General features: G+C 35.4%; 1 protein-coding gene across 2 annotated transcripts in view; it reads left to right on the forward strand.

Moving 5' to 3' along the window:
• The window catches only part of SEMA3C (semaphorin 3C), a 170494-nt gene that overhangs the window by 135581 nt on the left and 13858 nt on the right, over positions 1-21055 (forward strand). For both annotated transcript variants that reach the window (XM_040644318.1, XM_008686182.2), the window contains exons 13-15: positions 9999-10087; positions 13809-13850; positions 17054-17211. In XM_040644318.1, the coding sequence (XP_040500252.1) occupies positions 9999-10087; positions 13809-13850; positions 17054-17211 (289 nt within the window). The remainder of the gene's footprint in view (positions 1-9998; positions 10088-13808; positions 13851-17053; positions 17212-21055) is intronic.

Here is a 21055-nt window from a genome sequence, read left to right on the forward strand (position 1 = left end):
TAAGTCTTGCTCTAAAATGTGGCACTAACTCTTACAGGCTCAGGCTTTTCGTGTCAGCTGGATGCCAGGAGTTTTAACAAGGTGTTAATGAGATGTGTACTCTGGTTGGGCCAGAACTCCCACTTCACCTAGGATTGCTCTTCCCCAGAACTGCTGAAACTATCATTTATCTGTCCCATTCTCCGCATAGCAGCTGCAGTCGGTTAAGCCTTGGGTGGTCCTATTCTGCAAATATATATCCCAGAAATCAGCAATAGACTCACAGGGGATTTCCACATGGACTTCTTCTGGAACCTCTTTTCTTCACAGCTTTGTCTCTCTGATACCATGCATCACAGAATTCATTTGCTTCTGTTGCCCCAAATTCTCACATCTATCTTCTCATCTCAGTGGGACCACCATGCATTGCTTGGACAGCAGCTCTTTGCACCTCTGTTGGGAAATTATTCCGAGGCAGAAAGTGGGGTGATCATGGAGGTTATCTTGTGAGTTTTTCTTCTTTTAGTCATGTGCTGTCTATTATCCCTTACCTAGAAAGAATTACCTCATGTAGTTTGTTAGTTTTATAGTTGTTTAGTGCAGGAAGGCTATTCCAGTATTAGCTACTTCATCATGGCCAACTGCCATGTTGCCCTCCAGAAAGTATTTTGGAATGCATTTTCCACCAAGCGTTTGAAAACAGCTATTTCCTTATATCCATGCCAACTCTAGGTTTTATCATTATTTTAAGATTTGCAGATGAAGTGGGTATTTTTATAATTTCATATGTATATATATATACACTTTAAAAAATGTATGCGCTTTTTCATATATACACTGATTAGGTACAAATCATATATATTTTTATATATATAATTTTCAAAATGTCTGAAACTTTTTATTATAATTTTGCTCGGAGACTCTCCCAAAGTATTTTAGTACATTCCAAATAAGTCATTGATTTTATATGTTAGTAGAAAATATACTACTTTAGCTAAACTTAAGCAGAAAGAAAATTAAAAATTAACAGGTATATAAAAAACTAATTTTGTAGTCTCTTCTTTGACAAATACAGACAACTACCAAGAAACAAAATAGTTTACAAAGAATTGTAGTATCCATCTTCTGTGATACTCAAATGTTTGAACATATATATATTTCTTCTATAAAGTTTGTTTAAAATTAACCCTTCTAAAAATTTTAAGTCTGTGGTCTGACATGGGAACCAACACCCACATTTTCTAGGAAACTCCCTAGGTGGTTTTGAGTGAGATAGTTTGAACACCACATTTTGAGAAACTATTTGTTCAATAGACACGGTCTCTTAATGAACACGGATAGTAGGTCCTTGGGAGTGAAATGAAATTAATGATATCAGCAAATAAACTTGAAAGTCATTGAATTCTTTATTTTCTTCACAATGCAGAAAAGTATTTTAACAATTCTGAAAGGTTCTTCAGCAAACAGCAAAGAAACCTCTTCAACCTAGGTTAACCCAGTACTATCCAAATTTACTTGACCCTACAAACTTTTTAACACCATCACACTTGAGGAGATGCTGAATAGATAGCATTTGTTGATACTGCCTTTCCAAGGGCCTCCCCTCAAATAGAGACACTGAGATGCCTTTGATGCCCAAGTGGGGCTCTAACTGCCCTAAGGGGTGCTGCTGAAGGTTGTCAGCATCAGGGCACTTAAATTACCTATTGAGTATGAAAAGCTCTGCTAAGTGTGAGAAATTGTGCTAAATGACCTGGTTTAGAAATATTTCTTTGTTGTTGTTGTTGTTAAAAGGAGAACATACATGAATAGAATTGCAACCTTTTAAAAGTATATTTGGTAAACTGTTAATAAAGATTATAAGTTTATGATTCAGTTTTATTCTCAAATTTAAAAAAAAATACTTTTAAAAGAATGTAGCAGCTGTTTGATAAACGAACAGGAAAAGATCTATTGTGAATACATATTTTAACTAACATGAAACAAGGCAGCCAACTGGAAAGATCTAATTTTAGAAACTTATCAAGTAGGATGTCCAGCCATTCTTCCCTCATTTATCTATAAAGCTTTCATTTGTCACACAGAGTTATTGCAGGGTTTTGGGGTGGGGTTTTTTTTGGCTTTAATTATTTTTCTTTATTTTAATAAACAAGCTGTTTCAGAAAATCAAGATGAAGGAAGAATTGTTATTTAATAAATATACTGATTTTATCTTTTATAATGCTAATTTTATGAATAAATACTACAACTGATTTTCCTGCGGTAGTTTGCCTCGGAAATCATCCTTAGTGCTGCTTAGGTTGACATCTGGGGCACCACAGTGAAGACAGAAGAAAAAGAAGAATGTGTTGAGTATATGACTTTGAGATTTGTATGTCTGTCTTTACTAAATTGAATAAGGCTGCTTGTTAGCTGGTAAAAATTCCTATCAATCACCAAAACCTAGAATCAGGTTAACTACGTAATTTGCAGAGCCTGGTACAAACTGAAAATTCAGAGTCACTTGTTTAAAGTTATTAAGAACTTCCAGGAGGTAATGGCAGAGCATGAAAGTGAGCATGGGGCCTCTGACTGCAGAAACTTGTGTGGTTGCGCGGGTCTTACACCCACAAAGTAGGCCCTCACCAGAATATTTTTACAGATGAGCAGTTGGAGGAAGGGCTCTGACCAGAGATCTGATTAAGGAGGCAGTGTTCCCCCAAATCCCCAGGTGACCAGTGGCAAGCAGACAGTTTGGCACAGCAATCTCCAGTGAAACCCCCTAAGGATTATAGTTTAAGTGAGACAATGACTACTCTAATGAGCTGGTGGGTGATGAGCTATGTTTGATCACCTGTTTGAGACAGCCAGTATTTACTGTGCTATAAATTCAAGCTGTTCTTTTGTCTGGAGACAGTGAGAAGATTTAAGGGTAATATTGCTATGGTTCCTTGTATTAGGAAAAAATAATCCTACTTGGTATAAAATGTATAAGGCAGGAAAGAAGCTTGTCTGGGAATTTTCTTTAAAGAGTCAATGAAACAAAAGAAAAATTACTAATGTGGATTGGTGAGTCTACTATGTCATCTTCGTATGTAGGTTTGTTATAAAACTTATCCTGCTCGGTTCATATCACAGTGCTTCAATATGCTCAAGATATGAGTATTTTCTACATCTCATAGATGAGAAAATTGGGGTTCAGAAAAAATGATGATTCTAACAATGTCAAAATTTTAGTAGATGGTTGAGCTATAAATAAAAATAATAACTTGTGCTTATTGAAGGTATACTATGTACCAGACATCATGCTAAACAATTTCCACATATTATTCATTTAGTTTTTATTAGTCAGAACTCTTTCACCTGAAAGTGAGCATACACCGTTCTTAATCTAGTTTTAAAAAAAATAAAAAGTTCTGTGTGTGTGTTCAACTGGGAAACGCAGGAGACAGCCTCAGACATAGCTGAATTTATGCTAAAATGATGTTGTTAGGAATTTATCTCACTGTCTTTCAGCTCTGCTTTCCCCTTATTATTTATCCTCAAAGTCTCTGCATGTGGTGGGAAGGATGGTCCTGCACCTCCAGATTTACAAGTCTTTAATCACCCTGATCTCAGAAAGAAAGAGGCTCCCAGATATCTAATTCCCGGGGAAGGCTGGGCCCTGACTTGTTTCTCTGCCCATTCCTGCATGAATCACTGGGGCAAAGGGATACACTTATTGGACAGGCCTAAGTCATAGCATCCTCCTGGAGCCGGAAGAGAGATACACACACCGTTCCTTAACTGCATAGATTGAGAATGAGAGACGTGTTTCCAAAAGATATCTTAGGGTATTATTACCCAAAAAAGGGGACGTGATTCTGGGTAGGAACAGATATCCATTACAATAGGTATAATTATTATTTATATTTACACACAAGCAAACTGAGGCTTTAGGGGAAAAGAAGGATACTCTGCTTCACTGTAAATATATTGTGGGGATGGAGCTTATCCCAAGGAAATAAAAGCAATACTCTAAATTCTACAAAACAATAAAAAGGATTTATGTTTTGAGTACATTCAAGGAATGCCAGTTTCACTGCCCTCAGAAAGAAGACATTTGGTAACTACATTATCATCTTCAAACTAAAAGGTACAGAGATTGCTTTATGTAGTCATAAGTAATTGGGAGTTTTATGGACATTCTGGAATGTGTATCTCTCAATGACTAACATTTTAATGGGAACATACTACTCAAAAAACCATAAATTCTAGACTGTAAACTCTTGAGTGCTGTGCCTATTTATTTTTGCATCCATACTGGATACAGTGCTGGACTCACTGAAGGCACTCAGTAATTTCTTGTTGAATCAGTGAGTGAAATGTGTGGGAGACAACCCAAGTCAACTTAGTTAGTAGTGAATGATACAGCCCAGGGATACCTCAGAAGTATTTTCTACATGGGGAACTGAAGGATTTGTATGTCTTGAAAAAGAAGCTCTAGGTGTCTACCATGACTGCATTTTGAGAGAAACTATCCCATGAACACAGGCCTGCTTGGGGAGCAGGAACAAACTGTATGTTGGCTTTTTCAACAGATTGAAATGACACTTACACATTGATGACTCATGGGTCTCTGAGTACTATTTATGCTGTGTGCCTTAGTCGTGATTAAACTGGACCAGATTAAATCTGTGTCTTCAGAATATGAACCGGAGTTTGTGGGAATCAGGAAGTTTATAACAAAAGTAGAAATATAAAGACATCGAGTAGAGCCTTGTAAATGATGTACACTAGAGTTAGGATATTTGTTTCTGAGGTCCCAAGTACTAAAGATCCTGACCAATCACCTAAGTTGTTGATCAACTACAGGAACTATTTTTTTTTACTAAGCTTTTTATTTTAATTCCAGTGTAGTTAACATATGGTGTTGTATTAGTCTCAGGTGTACGATATAGGATAGTATTCAGTAATTTTATGCATTACTCAGTGCTCATGATGATAAGTGTACTGTTTAATTCCCATCCCCTATTTCAACCATCCCCCACCCCCCTCCCCTCTGGTAACCATCAGTTTGTTCTCTATAATTAAGAGTCTGTTTATTGGTTTGCCTCTCTCTCTTTTTCCTCCCCCTTTGCTCGCTTGTTTTTTTTTTTATTAAATTCCACATATGAGTGAAATCATATGGTATTTGTCTTTCTCTGACTGACTTGCTTTGCTCAGCATTATGTTCTCCAACTCCATCTATGTTGTTGCAAATGGCAAGATTTCATTCCCTTTTATGGCTGAATAATATTCCGTTGTATATTTACACAACCTCATCTTTATCCATTCATCAGTGGATGGACACTTGGGCTGCTTCCATAATTTGGCTATTGTAGATAATGCTGCAATAAACATAGGGTTGCATGTATCTCTTTTAATTAGTGTATTTGTATTTTTTTGGATAAATGCCCAGTAGTGCGATTGCTGGATCATAGGGAAGTTTAATTTTTAACTTTTTGGGAAACCTCCATACTGTTTTCCAGGGCGGCTGCACCAGTCTGCACTCCTGCCAACTGCACGAGGGTTTGTTTTTTTCCACGTGCTTGCCAACACTTGTTTCTTGTGTTTTTGATTTTAGCCATTCTGACATGTGTGAGGTCAACTACTAGGACTATTGCTGTGTCTTTTAAATAGTCCGGTTTCAGGGAGGTCTGGCATTTGGTAAAATAACAGCATAACCATCTATAATTCTGTTCACGTTTTAAATAGGATAATGCCAAACTGCACAGTGTCCAGAGAAAGGCAGGCAAAAAGGTTTGGTTTTGAATTTTATTTTCTTAATTTTTAATTTTTACTTATTTGAGAGAGAGCGAGAGCTGATGCTTAGACCAGAGGAAGAGATTATAAAGATAAACATGGAGGGATGTAAAAAAGAGATTGTTTTCTTGGTAGCTATAGAAGAAAGACCAATCAACAAAGAGACAGAGAGGTAGATTTAACTGAAGAAATTTTTCAACCTTTTTCTGACTTGTGAATGGTAATCTTGGACAATAAAATGTAGTGACATTATAGATGAGATTTCGTTAGATAGAGATTCTTCAATGTAAAGAATGTATTGTCCAGTTTTATAGACAGCTTTCTTTTCTTTCTTCTTTCTTTCTTTCTTTCTTTCTTTCTTTCTTTCCAGAAAACTAGCTATTATTAGAGGTGGACTTAGCATAAAATTAAGAGTTCCTCATTTGCAATTTTTTGGGGAAGACACAAACAACTCTGTTTTTGTATTTACAAATTATTTTCCCTAAAGAAGGCTTCCCAAATTACATAAATTCAAGATCTCATAAAACCTAAATTAACCATCGTTAAAAGTGAGGATTAACAATGCCACAAAGATTTAAAGCTATCGTATTCTTATTTGAATCCACACGTTTGAATGACTATTCTAATTTACGCATATAAAAACTAATATGTAGAATTCTAAAAAGAACAAATATAATCATTTGTGATGCCCTGATGAAAATTGATGAAGAACTCTGCAGAAATACTAGCTCATAAAGTACTAATCCATGCCTAAACGTGGAAGAGTAAAGGAATTAAAAGGGATATTTATATTCTTGAAAGTCATAATTAAATAACACATTTTAATCAAAGAACCAGGCACATAATAGGCATTCAATAATTATGTGTTTCTGTCTGGGGATCTTGCATTTCTTGTTTTTTTTTTTTTTTTAAGATTTTATTTAGTCATTTGAGAGAGAGAGAGAGAGAGAAAGAGCCAGTGAGAGAGGGAACACAAGCAGGGGGCGTGGGAGAGGAAGAAGCAGGCTCCCAGTGGAGGAGCCTGATGTGGGGCTCGATCCCAGAACACCAGGATCATGCCCTGAGCCAAAGGCAGACGCTTAACGACTGAGCCACCCAGGCACCCCGGATCTTGCATTTCTATGATTTTATTTAAACTTGATTTTCAAGTAGAAATGTTACCAATACAAGTTACTTATATTTTTGCAAGAGTTTCAGGTAAGTTGACATTCAGTTTTACTTGGTATAAAAGTATATTTTTACCTTTAAAGGTCTTAAACTAAAAGGGAATCTACTCATCATTACCAGCAAAACAAAAAATAACTATTATAGGAAGACAAGCAATAAATAAAAGTGGTGTTCTTGCTTTTATTGCAAATGAGTCAAAAGCAAGTATTGCATTATCTTTTTATTAGCCCTTTTTTAGCCACTTTTAGGGTAATATTTTATAAATGGCATGAATTAAGTATGTTTGTTGTGGCTTCTTTCAAAAGAAATGATGATTTGTGTAAAATGTTGCTCACATAGTTAAGTTAAAACCTTAGGTTAAAAACGGGAGCCAGTTGTCTGATTTGAGAATACTTAACTTTTTTCAGAGCTGACAGTCTTATCTTTGGGAATCCCTGTAGTCAAGATTCCCTTTCTTGCAGCTTTATTTGGGACTATGGTTATATAGTTTCTGCTCAGTCTCTGCTCAAGAAAGAGGTCACTGCTGTCACAGAGAATGGCAGTGATCCTTACAAACTGCAGCAGGGAACCATAAAACTCTGGCGTGACCTCTTAAAAAAAAAAGAAAGAAAAAAATATAATGTTTATGATAACATGACCTAAAACAAAGATGGTTTTACGCCCTCGTTCTTTACACACGTGCACACACGCACACACACTATACTACACAAATCCTGCCCTAGATGTTATAATTTCAAAGCTTTCATTTTAAGATTTTTGATATATTTTATTCCTTCAGAAGTTTCCAAGGTTCTTGGTGATGAATTGTTAGCAGAAATTGGGGGACACCTGCAGCCACATTCATCCATTTTAATTGTGACATGTCTCTGCATAGCATCCCCAAATGTTTTTTCCCTTCAAATTTGTACATGCGTTACTTACCTTCCAAGAAAAATAGTGCAAATTGTTACCAGGGCTGATTGTAAGGAAGCTGATCAGTAAAACAGAAATTTCAAAGCGTTTTAATTATACCTAGAGCTTTCAAAGCTTTGAAATTGTTATTTATCTTTGAATATGGAATAAGAAATGAATTTTAAATTATAGAATATAGTTTGAAACTTCTAGGATCAGGTGCACATAATTTGTATCCTCACAGGGTTTAGGGATTGTTCTGGCAAAATCCCCAAATTTTGTTCTTCTGTACATTTTTGTTATTACTTAGTAGGTTTTAATTTTTTAGTTGGTAACATTTTGAAGTAGAGTTTATTTTTTATTAAGAATTATGTTGAGGGACACCTGGCTGGCTCAGTCAGTAGAGGATCTGACTCTTGATCTTGGGGCCGTGAGTTGGAGCCCCACATTGGGTGTAGAGCTTCCTTTTAAAAAAAGTAATATTTTGAATCTTTCAATTAGGCTTGTAAGATAGAAAATGTAAATGTGAAATAGGATTTTTTTTTTTAAGAGAGGGATTGAGAGGGGCAGTGGATAGGGGCAGAGGGAGAGGAAGAGAGAGAATCCCCAGCAGTCTTCATGCCCAGCATAGAGCCCAATGTGGGGCTCAATCTCACAATCCTGAGATCATGACCTGAGCTGAAATCAAGAGTCCCTGCCAGAGCCACGCAGGTGCCCTGAAATGGGAGCTTTTACATCAGAGATACTCTTGCTTGTGGAATACAGGCCAGTTTGAGATGTGGCATTTGGGAATTGTGGTATTCATCGCAAAATGATTCCTAGTTGTAAAGTCCCGTAAAATTCAGTTCAAATGAACTCTTTTTTTTTTTTTTTTTTTTTTGAGAGAGAGAGAGAGAAAGAGAATCTCAAGCAGGTTCCATGCCCAGCGTGGAGCCTGACTGGGAGCTCCATTTTAGGACCCCAAGATCATGACCTGAGCCCAAACCAAAACTCCGTTGCTTCACCGCCTGAGCCACCCAGGTGCCCCTCAAATGAACTCTTATTGATGTTTCTCAAGAGAATTTAAAAATGTTCCAGTATCTGTTGATGATAATGCATCTTTCCAAATTATATACCCACAGTTGTATGCTCATACTTAAAAGTAATGACTTGATATTTATGATAAAGCTCATTAATTATTATAATAGAAACATATTTTGGTGAGGAAATACATTTTTGCTTTATCAAATAATTTACAAATTTGCTTTACCCCACATCATTGAATCTCAACTCATTTCCTTTAAACCCAAAATTTATGTGATTGGTAGAGTGGCAAAATTATATGCTTAGAAGATAGATGTTCATGCGACATATGAAACTATCTTAACTAAAAATATTGGCATTAATAACATTTTCTGCATGTATTAATTTATTGGGCATCTCTGTTTTTGGCAATCTCATTGGAACTATGAATAAATTTTTATTTGCTTAAGTTAATTTGGACCATCTAATTTCATATTTTCCCCTGAATTTTAAGAATATCTAAAAAAAATTTTTCAAGTGAGTACGTGTATGTGTGAAAACAGTAGAATTATTCTATGAATAGGTGTCTGCATCTGATCTGAGACCATAGTTACATTTGTGCTTTAAAAATTCTTTTGAATTGTGAGTAAAACATTTTACCGTGTCTGAAATCTCTCACAACTACAGGTCAAATGTAAATTTCTAGTACTGGTGTTTATAATATGATTACCATAAAAATTCATTTGTAATAATCTTTTTTCTCAGATAATCAAATCATTATGTGTCAAGGTAAACAAAAACATGGGAGTGTCACTTTATAAAATTGGTTTGGAGATTTAAGTAATATTTTTAAGGGCCAAACTTAAAGTTATGTATTAATATTTGAAGAATACACACTTGATTCAGAAACAGAACTTTTGACTTTGTAAGACATTTGTACATTCTCTTTTTCTCTCATAGCTATGACTATACCAAATATTACAAAATATAAGATGTTCATATTGGTTCATTTTGAATTAGATATAACCTCAATTTAAACATATGAGATTTGGAATATAGCTCAATATATACAGCCTCTTTTGGATGACTAAGTAATTACAGAAATGGTATTTTAAATGCTAAGTCGGTGGTCTTATGTTTAAATGTCTTTCTTTCCTGCATCTCATTGTTCTGTTTTGTTTTCTCCTTTGGTTTAGACCGAGGCACTGTGCAGAAGGTGGTGGTTCTTCCCGCTAACAGCTCTGCCAGGGGCGAGCTCATTCTGGAGGAGTTACAAGTCTTTAAGGTCTGAGCATCTCTTCTGTTAATCTCAGCACATGCATGATGGATGGAATTCTTTAATCTTAGGGCCACTTGGGAGGAAAAAAAATGTTTGATAAAGGATCAAATAAATATCATAAGTTTTTGAGGGTAGGAAACACCAGATAAAATGAGAAATATAGAACAAATATTTTTCTGAAGTATTTTTTTTTTTACAATTTCCAGTTATCTTAACATTAAAAGATTCATTTTTTCAGCTATCATCACAACTCGAAGAATTTGGGTCATCATTATTTTTATAAATGAGTTCTTGTGGTCAAGGTCTAAAAGATTTGCCAGCAAAGGGCTTTTATCATTTGCTTCACAAGCCACTGAAACCCAAGTGCCTTACATTATTGATTGTTAGATAAACTTTCTCATATTTTTTTATCCAGGAATTTTAAGAAAAACTGCTTTGTTTTCTCTTGTTTTATTGCTTTCAATTCAAATGTCATTCAAGTTACATAAAACAAATGTCTCTTTACCACTCAAAGCTTTATGTTCTGCTGAACTTGAGATTTTATTATTATTCTCTTTGTTCTTAAATTTGGGCTTAACAAAAAGAAACAGAAAGAAAAGCATACACAGCACCAACAAAAAGGCACACAGAGGGAAGTTCAGTCCTGTAAGGCATCACCTGCTCAGGGCAGAGTGCCTATTCTTTCTGGATCTGTGGCCCTGGGGAACAGATCAGTGATGTCCCTTCTCTCCTTAAGATGTAAGCCATTGTAGTTCAAGTGATTTCTCTGATAAACATTTGGAAAGATGGATAAAACACAGCCAGAGGAGCTGTTAGGATTGCAAAGATACTTTGGCATGGAATCACTCCTATTGCAGACTACTATTTCCAACTAAATCAATCAAGAAGAAACAGCCCACGGGCAGACGCCGCTGCCCTAGAGTCGCCAGTGCCGCCTGCCCTTGGTCAACCCCATTGGGCTCTTTGACATCACCTTGGATGGCAAGCCCTTGGGCTGCGTCTCTTTCAGGCTGCTTGCAAAGTTCCAAAGACTTCAGAGAACTTTCGTGCTCTGAGCACTGGGGAGAAAGGATTTAGTTATAAAGATCCCTGCTTTTACAGGATTATTCCCGGATTTCTGGGCCAGGATGGTGACTTCACACACCATCATGGCACTGGCTGCAAGTCCATCTATGAGGAGAAATCTGATAATGAGAATTTCATCTGAGGCCCACGGGTCCTGGCACCTTATCTATGGCAAATGCAGGACCCAACAAAAACGGTTTCCAGTTTTTCATCGGCACTGCCAAGACTGAGTGGTTGGATGGCAAGCATGTGGTCTTTGGCAAGGTGAGGGAGGGCAGGAATATTGTGGATGGAGAGCTTTGGGTCCCGGAATGGCAAGGCCAGCAAGATCACCACTGCCGACTGTGAACAAATCTAATAAATTTGACTTCTGTTTTACCTTAACTACTAGGCCATTCCTTCTGTAGCTCAGGAGGGCACCCCTTCACCCCCATCTGCTGGAAATATCCTGTAATCTTTGTGCTCTCACTGCAGGTCTGTGGGTTCATATTTTCCTTACTCCCCTCCAAGTCTAGCTGGATTGCAGAGTTAAGTTTATGACGATGAAATAAAACAAAACAAAACAAAACAAGAACAATAAACCAAAACAAACGGCCCATGGACATCAAAAGACCAGAGTCAGCCTTTAACCGAGTAAAATTAGCACTTCAGGACTCCCAGGAGCAGACTATCGCTGGTTTAGTCAGTTGCTTTGCTTAGTTGAGCAGACTCAGAATATATACTTATTAATACATGTTCCCACAGTCACCAAAATTATTGAATTTATAAGCGTATAAGTGATCAAGATGTGTTGTTTAGATTATGCTAATACATTTTAGATGTTAAGAAATATTTTTTAAAAATAACCAAATGAAATCTGAGGAACTCTGGAAAATTTTCCAGTATGTTATTGAATTTACAATTTTTAATGCTAGACTCAGTTTGGCATAAGGTTCGTTGTGATTAGCGTGTTAATATTGTGCTTATAAAATGTTAACTGTAGACATTCAAGTGGTTTTTCTATGCCTTGCATTATAAAGGAATTGATTGTTTCATTAGATTAACCAAAATTGCATTATATATAAAATATTTTTCCTCATTCAATTCAATACAGACAACTTGGCTGGCCAAAATAACATAGACTACCTTATTCTGGAATTTGCTTAAAGAGAGCAAAAATGCCATATTGTAGAACTTCATTTTTAATTCCGAAGTATCATTTTTTGATAATCAGAAAACATTGAGTTTGACACAAACCCAAACATGTAAGTTACGGAAGGCTCTTAAAGAAATGTGAGTCATTCTGATCATGTGCGAACTACTTATGGTCTGTTATATGAGTTATGCTAGTGTTATCATCATGAAGAATAAACTCGAAGTGGAAAAACAGAGTCAGTCAAAATGCATGTGGGGGACATCAGCCCAAGAGAGAGACTAAAAAAGTTTGAGCTTTCTTGTGGACGTGTGTGCCAGTGATTGATATGGCTAAATTGAGAGACACAGTTGCCAATTACAGTGACTTACTGTCTTCAGCATGGTGTTTGTGTCATATTTCTGAGGTGAGGTAAAAATAACTGGGTGTGTATGATATACTGTGATTAGCACGTGAGGAAATAATGCATTTGAATTGAAACAAATTCCTTAGCGAAGTGTCACACTGATAAACTTTAAAAAACCAGACACAGTTTTTATAGAGTGCAGAACCATGATATCTTCTTTTAATCCTCTGTTCAGAATATTTCCTGAAAATACATCCAGCTTCCTCAAACTTAATTTGAATTGGAGATACAGCTATTGGTAGTTGCCTGGATGGATATAAATTGCAATACATTTTTTGTATGTGTATGTGTATTTCTAAGCAGTGATCACAGCCTGTTGCAATTGAGTGTTTAGATTGAGTGTTTAGATAATATCACCATTTTCTCTTTTAAACGTAAGAACACATACTTCCAGAACAAGAAATAATTGTAAGTACCATTGGTTTTGAGAGCTTGCTCTTATTTGAGTTATTCAAATAAAACTTCACAGATATTTATCAGGTTATCACAAGTCTAACTTTTAAAAGGAGCTCATAATGTTTAAGAAGTAAATTTTATGGATAAGTGACTTTCAAATAGGATCACTATTTCAGAACATTCTTAGGTGCTTTCCCTAATTCACATTTATCAAAAGAGGACATTTTCTAACAGTATTTCTTTGTTTGCAACAGAATTAATAAGTATAATTCAGGCTAATACATCTTTCCAAAGCAACATTTGTCAGGTGCATGGTAGCTTCTTATGCAGAGTGCTTGTGTTGTGGGAGAATAACATGGGGTACCACAGCATCTTACCCACACCCATGCAAGCCTAAGTTTTATTCATTGGATTCAGTATTCCAAGATATAATTTTTTTAATTCTTCCAAATTTCTCAGATTTTCTTTGTTTTTCTAATGACTATAATTGATAATGTGTTATAGTTGCTACTTTTTTTTTTTTTTTTTTTAGTTTAGGCATATATTTGTATAACACCTTACTCCCAACAGAGGAAATGTACTTTAGGGACAAGTATTGCTAAACTTTGAGTATATGTGCATATATAGAGAAAAGATGATTTCTTGAATTTTAACAGATGAGAATATTTTTAATGCAAATCTTTTTAAAGGATTATTTGAACAACTAACAATTTTTTTTAATTTTTCAGAATCGTGCTCCTATAACAACGATGAAAATTTCATCCAAAAAGGTAAAACAACCCCATTTTTATTTTCTTTATATATTAAAAATTTTACTGTTATGAAAAATGTATTTTGTAATTTTAGAAAAATTAATTTTAGTGTTAGAAAAATAATTATTATTTACAGTAACCACAAAATCATCTTTAATTTTGATGCATAATTTAAAAGCTGTTAATGGAAAGCAAAATAGGTCTGTTTTGTATAAAAGCCCAGGAGAGCAGAACATATAAATATATACAGCAAGATATTCCAACATTTTGTATATCCTATATTCTCAAATATTACAGTGTGTGAAGCCAACCAAAATAGAAATAATCTTCTGAATGAAGAATTCGGTATAATGTTTGGGCTACTATAGCATCACAAACATTCTCAGGGGCTTGGAATGAGTAATCAGTCCTCTTCCGAGTTCCTGCTGCTATCACATGTTTAAAATGTACAATGCATTCTTTTATGCTTATTGCTAAGGAAGTGCTATTTCTTAGAGTTTGTACATGTCATTAAAAAAATCTGAATGTCTCAAATCTAAGCCATATAAGGATTCGGGTTTGAGGGAAGAAATGTTTGACTATGAGTATCAGAAATGTTTCATCTTCTAATTTGTGCCTACGCATGCAAATACACAATGATCACAAAAAAGGAAAAGCCTATCCCAGTCTCTGCCTATGCAACACGTACACCTCTCCAGCCTCTAAGGTGTTCTCTCTGGAAGAAAGTTCTAAAGGGTGGAATCATAGTCAGAAATGGAGTAGGCTTCAGAGCAGGATGGACATGCATTTGAATCCCAACTTGTCCATAAATTATGGTTAAGTCATTAAACTTCACTGGCCGAAGTTTCTGCCTCTACAAGGTAATGCTTTTCTCACAAACGAGTTAATTTATATAAATTGCCTAAAATAAAGCAGGACCTTGGTAACCGCTGTTTAAAGAGCCTGAGACTTATTTTTCTTGGAATATGGAATAAAGGTTTTAAGTGTTAGCACAACTGATGACATAATGTTAGTGTTCTTTACCTTATTTGGTCTGTTACAGATGAAGATGAAGAAGTATTCCACAGTCAGTCCTGTACTCTTTTCACTTGACTCAATTTTATGAAGAAAAATAAATAGGGTACAATAGAGCTAAAGATATCATCTGTAAAAATGTTTGTATGGTGCATAACAAACATTTTCCCAAGTAACAAGAAACCATTTGTCATTTTCCCCAGTGTCCCAGGGAGCTGATCCCAAGTCAGAATTGTCTTTGAAGTCAGCAGGGAAGCCCCTTGTTTACAGTAGTTTAATGAAAAGAGAGAGTATCGGAGCGAAATTCAAAATGGACACAGAGCAATTTGTGTGGCAGAGTAGTCCAGTGTACAATTACAGTAATACACGTTACGATTCAACTTGTAATTCAGCTGGTACACTCATAGTTCACAATCCATTCCATTAAATTGCAATATGCAATACACATATACACACAGGAAAAAAGGAGTATTAAATCTGTCTTCAACATCTTATATTGTAGATAATTAAAAATTATCTTTCAATCATTAGATTCAGGAAAAGTAGTTATTTGAGTTTTGGGGAACTCATTTGCACAACTGTGTACCTCATTCTTTTTTCACTAAGAAAGAAATACAAATTGCCAATGATATTTTATGTACATTTAAATATGAATTTAGTACCTTCCCTAGTCTTCAAATTATTTTGTTTTCTATTTTATGCTACTTTATTCTCTAATTTATTCTTGCATTCCATACAGCAGAAAATAGTTGGGTTAATTTAAAAAAAAGATAATTTCTAGAATGAAACTACTTGTATTCTTTCCTTAAATAAAGTGGTTTCCTTAATTTAACATAGCTGATGCATTCACTATATTATTTATTAATGTACTCAATAAACACTTTTTTGAAATGTTCCTAGAGAAATAGTTATTGTCAAAATATGTAGTTGTTTTCTCATAGTTTGTCACAACTGGGGATCAATCATTTTCAGCCAATTTCTGAAAAATTAATCTGAATAAAATAATTTTTTATTAGATAATAGACTAAGATGTGATTCAAATGATTAATTAGAATTGACAATGTTTAAGTTGATAGTTTGTTAACTGGTAATTTATTCTACTACATTATTTAACATTCATTGAGTGCTTAGGAGTCAGAAACTATTCTAAGTATTTCATGTGGAGTTAGCCCTTACATTTAGTTCTTAAAATAACTCTGTAGGATAGGTACTGTATTATCCCAGTTTTACCAAAGAGGAAGCTGAGATTCAGAAAAGTTACACAGCATATTTGCGGTTGAGCTGGGATTTGAATTCCAGAAGCCTGCCTCCAGAACCTGGTGGACCAATGGTGCCCCTATTGATTTAAATTTTAAATTGTATGTAAGTGAATATGTACAGATGTGTTTGTATGTCTGTGCACATGTGAATATATTCGAGTTCCAGCTTAGAGATTCTCTGCTAATTTGAATTATACAGTATCACTTCTTTAGAAAGCAAGCGTCAGTTAGAAACTTACCTTTTCAACTCCTGAAAACTAATTTATGTACAGATAAAAGAATTGGAGCAGTATTGTAAGAAGTTCTTGACATCCTGCAAATTAAGGAAAGTGAAATCTTTATTTATGACTTAGGATGCTGAAGATCACTGAATCATACAGAAAGTTTAAGACATGCCTAAATATAAATACTGATATTCTTCTAAGTAATTTAAAAATTGCTCTAATGAGTAATATGTCTCTTTCAAGGGCATGTGAAAATTTTTTTTTAAATTTTAGCTCATACTAACAGTGTACTTTTTCCCCTAAACTTAAAAATGCCTTTTACTTAAGACTTGACTTTTTCAAATTTAAAGGTGATGGGTTGCCAGATTTGAAGAAAAAGAAAGCTGCTTTGTGCTTTCAAAAAATAAAGCAAGCATCATAATTTAAATCTGTAATATATTAGCACAAATCTGAGAGAACAATAAATCCCAATGTCTCAAATGTATGACCATTCTACATAGGGCTCTAAACTTTTTTTTTTTTTTTTACAGTAAAGTGGTAATATTATAGGCATATTAACCTAAGAAAATTCTATTTATTTTGGCTTTATACCCTCTGTGCTTTGCTTCTTGTTTTTAGTCTATTTTAAAATGAATCTCAGGGTGTGTAGACATATATTATAAAAAAAAAAAAGCCCTCTTTTAACATCCACGTCTGAAATAAATCATAATCATTCCTCCAATAGCAACAGTTGTATGTGAGCTCCAATGAAGGGATTTCCCAAGTGTCTCTGCATCGCTGCCACATCTATGGTACAGCCTGTGCTGACTGCTGCCTGGCAAGGGACCCTTACTGTGCCTGGGATGGCCATTCATGCTCAAGGTTCTACCCAACTGGGAAGCGGTGAGTACCAAACATTCAGCCGAAAATCAAAACTGATGTCACCAGACAATCGAACAGTGGTCCATATCGTTAGAAAAAATTCTATTGCTGTGTTCTTTTAAAATGGTGCTAGAAGTAGTAGCTGTGTTTAGCATCATGTATAGTCATTGAATGAAGTAAATGGCTATGCTTTATAACTTGAGATTCTCACAGGTACGTGGGAATATAGTACTTTGGGAAAATTTATTTCTCTTCTTAAAGCTCCTCTAGCAACACAATTCCCCCCTGTGACCCAGCAAATGTTTCAAGCAGCATTTAATGTTTTTCATATTACCTAATTTTTTATATGCTTCTGTAGATCATTAAATCCCACCTTCCTAGGGTTTCCCTGTGCTATTTAATTCTCCTATAATCAAATGTTGGTCCTAGTTCAGGCAACAGGAACATTGTTCCAAAATGGGTATGCTGAATTGCTTTCAGAACCTTGATGATATGCTCTTACCTCTTAGAATGGGGAGTGCATGATTGCTGGTCGGATTGAGAGAGTAAGGCAGTCTGAGGCTGAATGCCGTTTATCCCAGCAAAAACTCAGCAAAAACAACTTGCACCACATTGGAAGGAACCACCAGTAGTGACATTATGATAGAACAAAGAATATGCCGGGTCGGCCAAAATCACAGCTGTTTATTTCTTTATGTGGGTCATGATGGGTGGCAGGGCCAAAACCTAACAAATCAGGGTCAGCAGGAGAAAGCAAATAGAACCAGCCATAAGCACTAATGATTTTCAAGTAAAATCTTTGGGGTGATGGTGTTCTAGAGCTTCTTTATTCTCTGTTACAGAAATAGGCCTTAAAGGACCTTGAATATCTCATAGGCACTTTTAACATCCTCTTTCCCTCCACATACCTGCTCCTCCCCTGGTCTTCTCTTTCTCAGGAAATTACATCTGCATATGCTCAGTTCTGAGAACTTGGTTCATTTTGGAGTCCTCTATTTCTCTAACATCCTACATGTAATACACCAGCACATTCTCTGAGCTCTATCCAGAATCAGACCACTTTGCCACCCCCACCTCTATGATTGACAGTTAGAAATATGAATTTGGAATACACAGGTGTGGCCTGGGATGGATAATTTGAAAGTCTTTTGTTTTTAAAGGCATGAAATGTAAAGAGAACTCCTATTCTTTAAACCAGTAGTCAGTCCTTAGTATCTGTGTTCAAAGACCCGTGTTCTTCTGTGTCATTTTAAGATTAAGGCAGGAAGTCTCTAGCCTCTTTTGATTTCTACATAGAATTTTTGGACTTCATTACCCTGAGATCTTCCATTTGTACTGGACTGGAGATCTGAACCTGAACACAAAGTGTGAGGAAAGCAAATTCCAAGTATAATCTCAAATAAATGATTTTTGTAGCCACTGATGGTAAATTTTAAGCGTACTTGTTTTACACTCCCAATTACAATAGCAGTGATATTTAAAAATTATTATCATAACTGTTTGTAAGGCAATACATTTTTCTTGGGAGAGAGTTCTAAAAATTGTCGTGTCTAACACCTGGAATGCAATCTTCTATTAAACAGATTTATTACTAAAGGAAGCTGAAGCACCACACTTTCTAAGAAAGAGGGTGATATGAGGATCCCAAAGTGAATCTTACCATATTCCTTTAGGCTTATCAGCCTTTCCTATAATGTGGAAGAGTTGGGGATTAGTATTCCTTCCCTGCAAAACTTCCAGACCTTGGCATTGGTGAACAAGCATTTTTCATTTAACAAAGAATATTTCTCAAGTGAAATTCCATACTATATATAGACTATGATTGCATATTTGAGAATTTTTTTTACATTTTAGACATTTCTGCTAAAATATGAGTTGACTCATTTGTTCTCATATTTTCCCTGTAATTACAACCCCAGTAATCCTTTCTAAGATGCATATTTAAAGGTAGATTCCACATTGTCATCCTAATGCCACAAATCATGATCTTAATCATGTCCTTACAATCAACAATGAGCTGAAACTATCTTGCAATTTTTTAATGCTAACAATATCATGCCTGGTATGAAACCAAGTGTCATAGGTTTCCTGTTAGAATTAATGAATGAATTCAGTAAAGTTGCAGGGTACAAAACAAACACACAAAAATCTGTTGCATTTCTATACATGACTAATGAGCTATCAGAAAGAGGATTTAAGAAAACAATCCCATTTACAATTGCAACAAAAGAATAAAATGCTTAGGAATAAACTTAACCAAGGAGGTGAAAGACCTGTACACTGAAACTACAAGACATTGATGAAAGAAATTGAAGACACAAATAAATGGAAGTATAATTCACATTCATGGAGTGGTAGAATGAATATCATTAAAAGAGCCGTACTACCCAAAGCAATCAGCAGATTCAATACAATCCCTATCATAATTCCAATGGCATTATTCACTGGATTAGAACAATCCTAAAATTTGTATGGAATCATGAAAGACCCCAAATATCCAAAGTAATATTGAGGGGGCACCTGGGTGGCTCAGTCTGTTAAACGTCTACCTTTGGCTCAGGTCATAATCCCAGGGTCCTGAGATCGAGCCCCACATTGGGCTCTGTGCTCATCAGGGAACCTGCTTCTCCCTCTCCCTCTGTCTGCCACTTCCCCTGCTTGTACACTTGCTCTCGTGCATGCTCTCTCTGTCAAATAAATAAATAAATAAATAAATAAATAAATAAACAAAACAAAACAAAAATCAAAGTAATATTGAGGAAGAACAAAGCTGTAGGCATGATGGACTTGATTTCCAACTATATTACAAAGCTATAATAATCAGAACTGTGTGCTATTGTCATAAAAACAGACACATAGGTCCTATAGAGCAGATTAGAGAGCCCAGAAATAAATCCATACATATATGGTTAATTAATTTACAACAAAAAAGGCAAGAATATACAACGGGGAAAGACACTCTCCTCAGTAAATGGTTTTGGGAAAACTGAACAGCCACATGCAAAAGAATGAAACTAGACTACTATCTTACATTATAGACAAAACTTAACTCAAAATGGTTTAAAGACTTGAATGCAAGACCTGAAACCATAAAACTCCCAGAAAAAAACAGGCATTAAGCTCCTTGATGTAGGTCTTGATGATGAGTTTTTAGCTATGACTCCAAAGCAAAGACAACAAAAGAGAAAATAACCAAGTGGGATTATATCAAACTAAAAAGCTTCCACACAGCAAAGGATATCATCAACCAAATGAAAAGGCAACCTGCTGAATGGGAGAAAATATTTGCAAACCATAGACCTGATAAGGGGTTAATATCCAAATATAAAAAGAACTCATACAACTGAGTAGCAAAAAAACAAGCAATCTGATTAAAAAGTGGGCAGATCTGAATAGGCATTTTTCCGAGAAAGACATACAGATTGCCAGCATGTCATGAAAAGGTGCTCAATGTCACTAATCATCAGGGAAATGCAAATGAAAACCACAACAAAATATCACCTCACACCCTTCAGAATGGCTAATATCAAAAAGACAATAAACAAATGTTGGAGATGATGTGGAAAAAGTTTTGGTGGGAATGTAAATTGGTGCAGCCACTATGAAAAACAGTATGGAGGTTCCTCAAAAAATTAAATATAGAACTACCATGTGATCCAGCAATTCCACTTCTGGGTATTTATCTGAAGAAAACAAAAACACTAATTTGAAAAGATACATGCACCCCCATGTTCATTGCAGCATTATTTTCAATAGTTAAGACATGGAAACAACCTAAGTGTCCTTCAACAGATGAATGAGTAAAGATAAACACACACACACACACACACACACACACACACACACACATCCCCTAATGGAATAC

The sequence above is a fragment of the Ursus maritimus genome, unplaced genomic scaffold (assembly GCF_017311325.1).
Source record: "Ursus maritimus isolate PB19 unplaced genomic scaffold, ASM1731132v1 scaffold_3, whole genome shotgun sequence".
Lineage (NCBI taxonomy): Eukaryota > Metazoa > Chordata > Mammalia > Carnivora > Ursidae > Ursus > Ursus maritimus.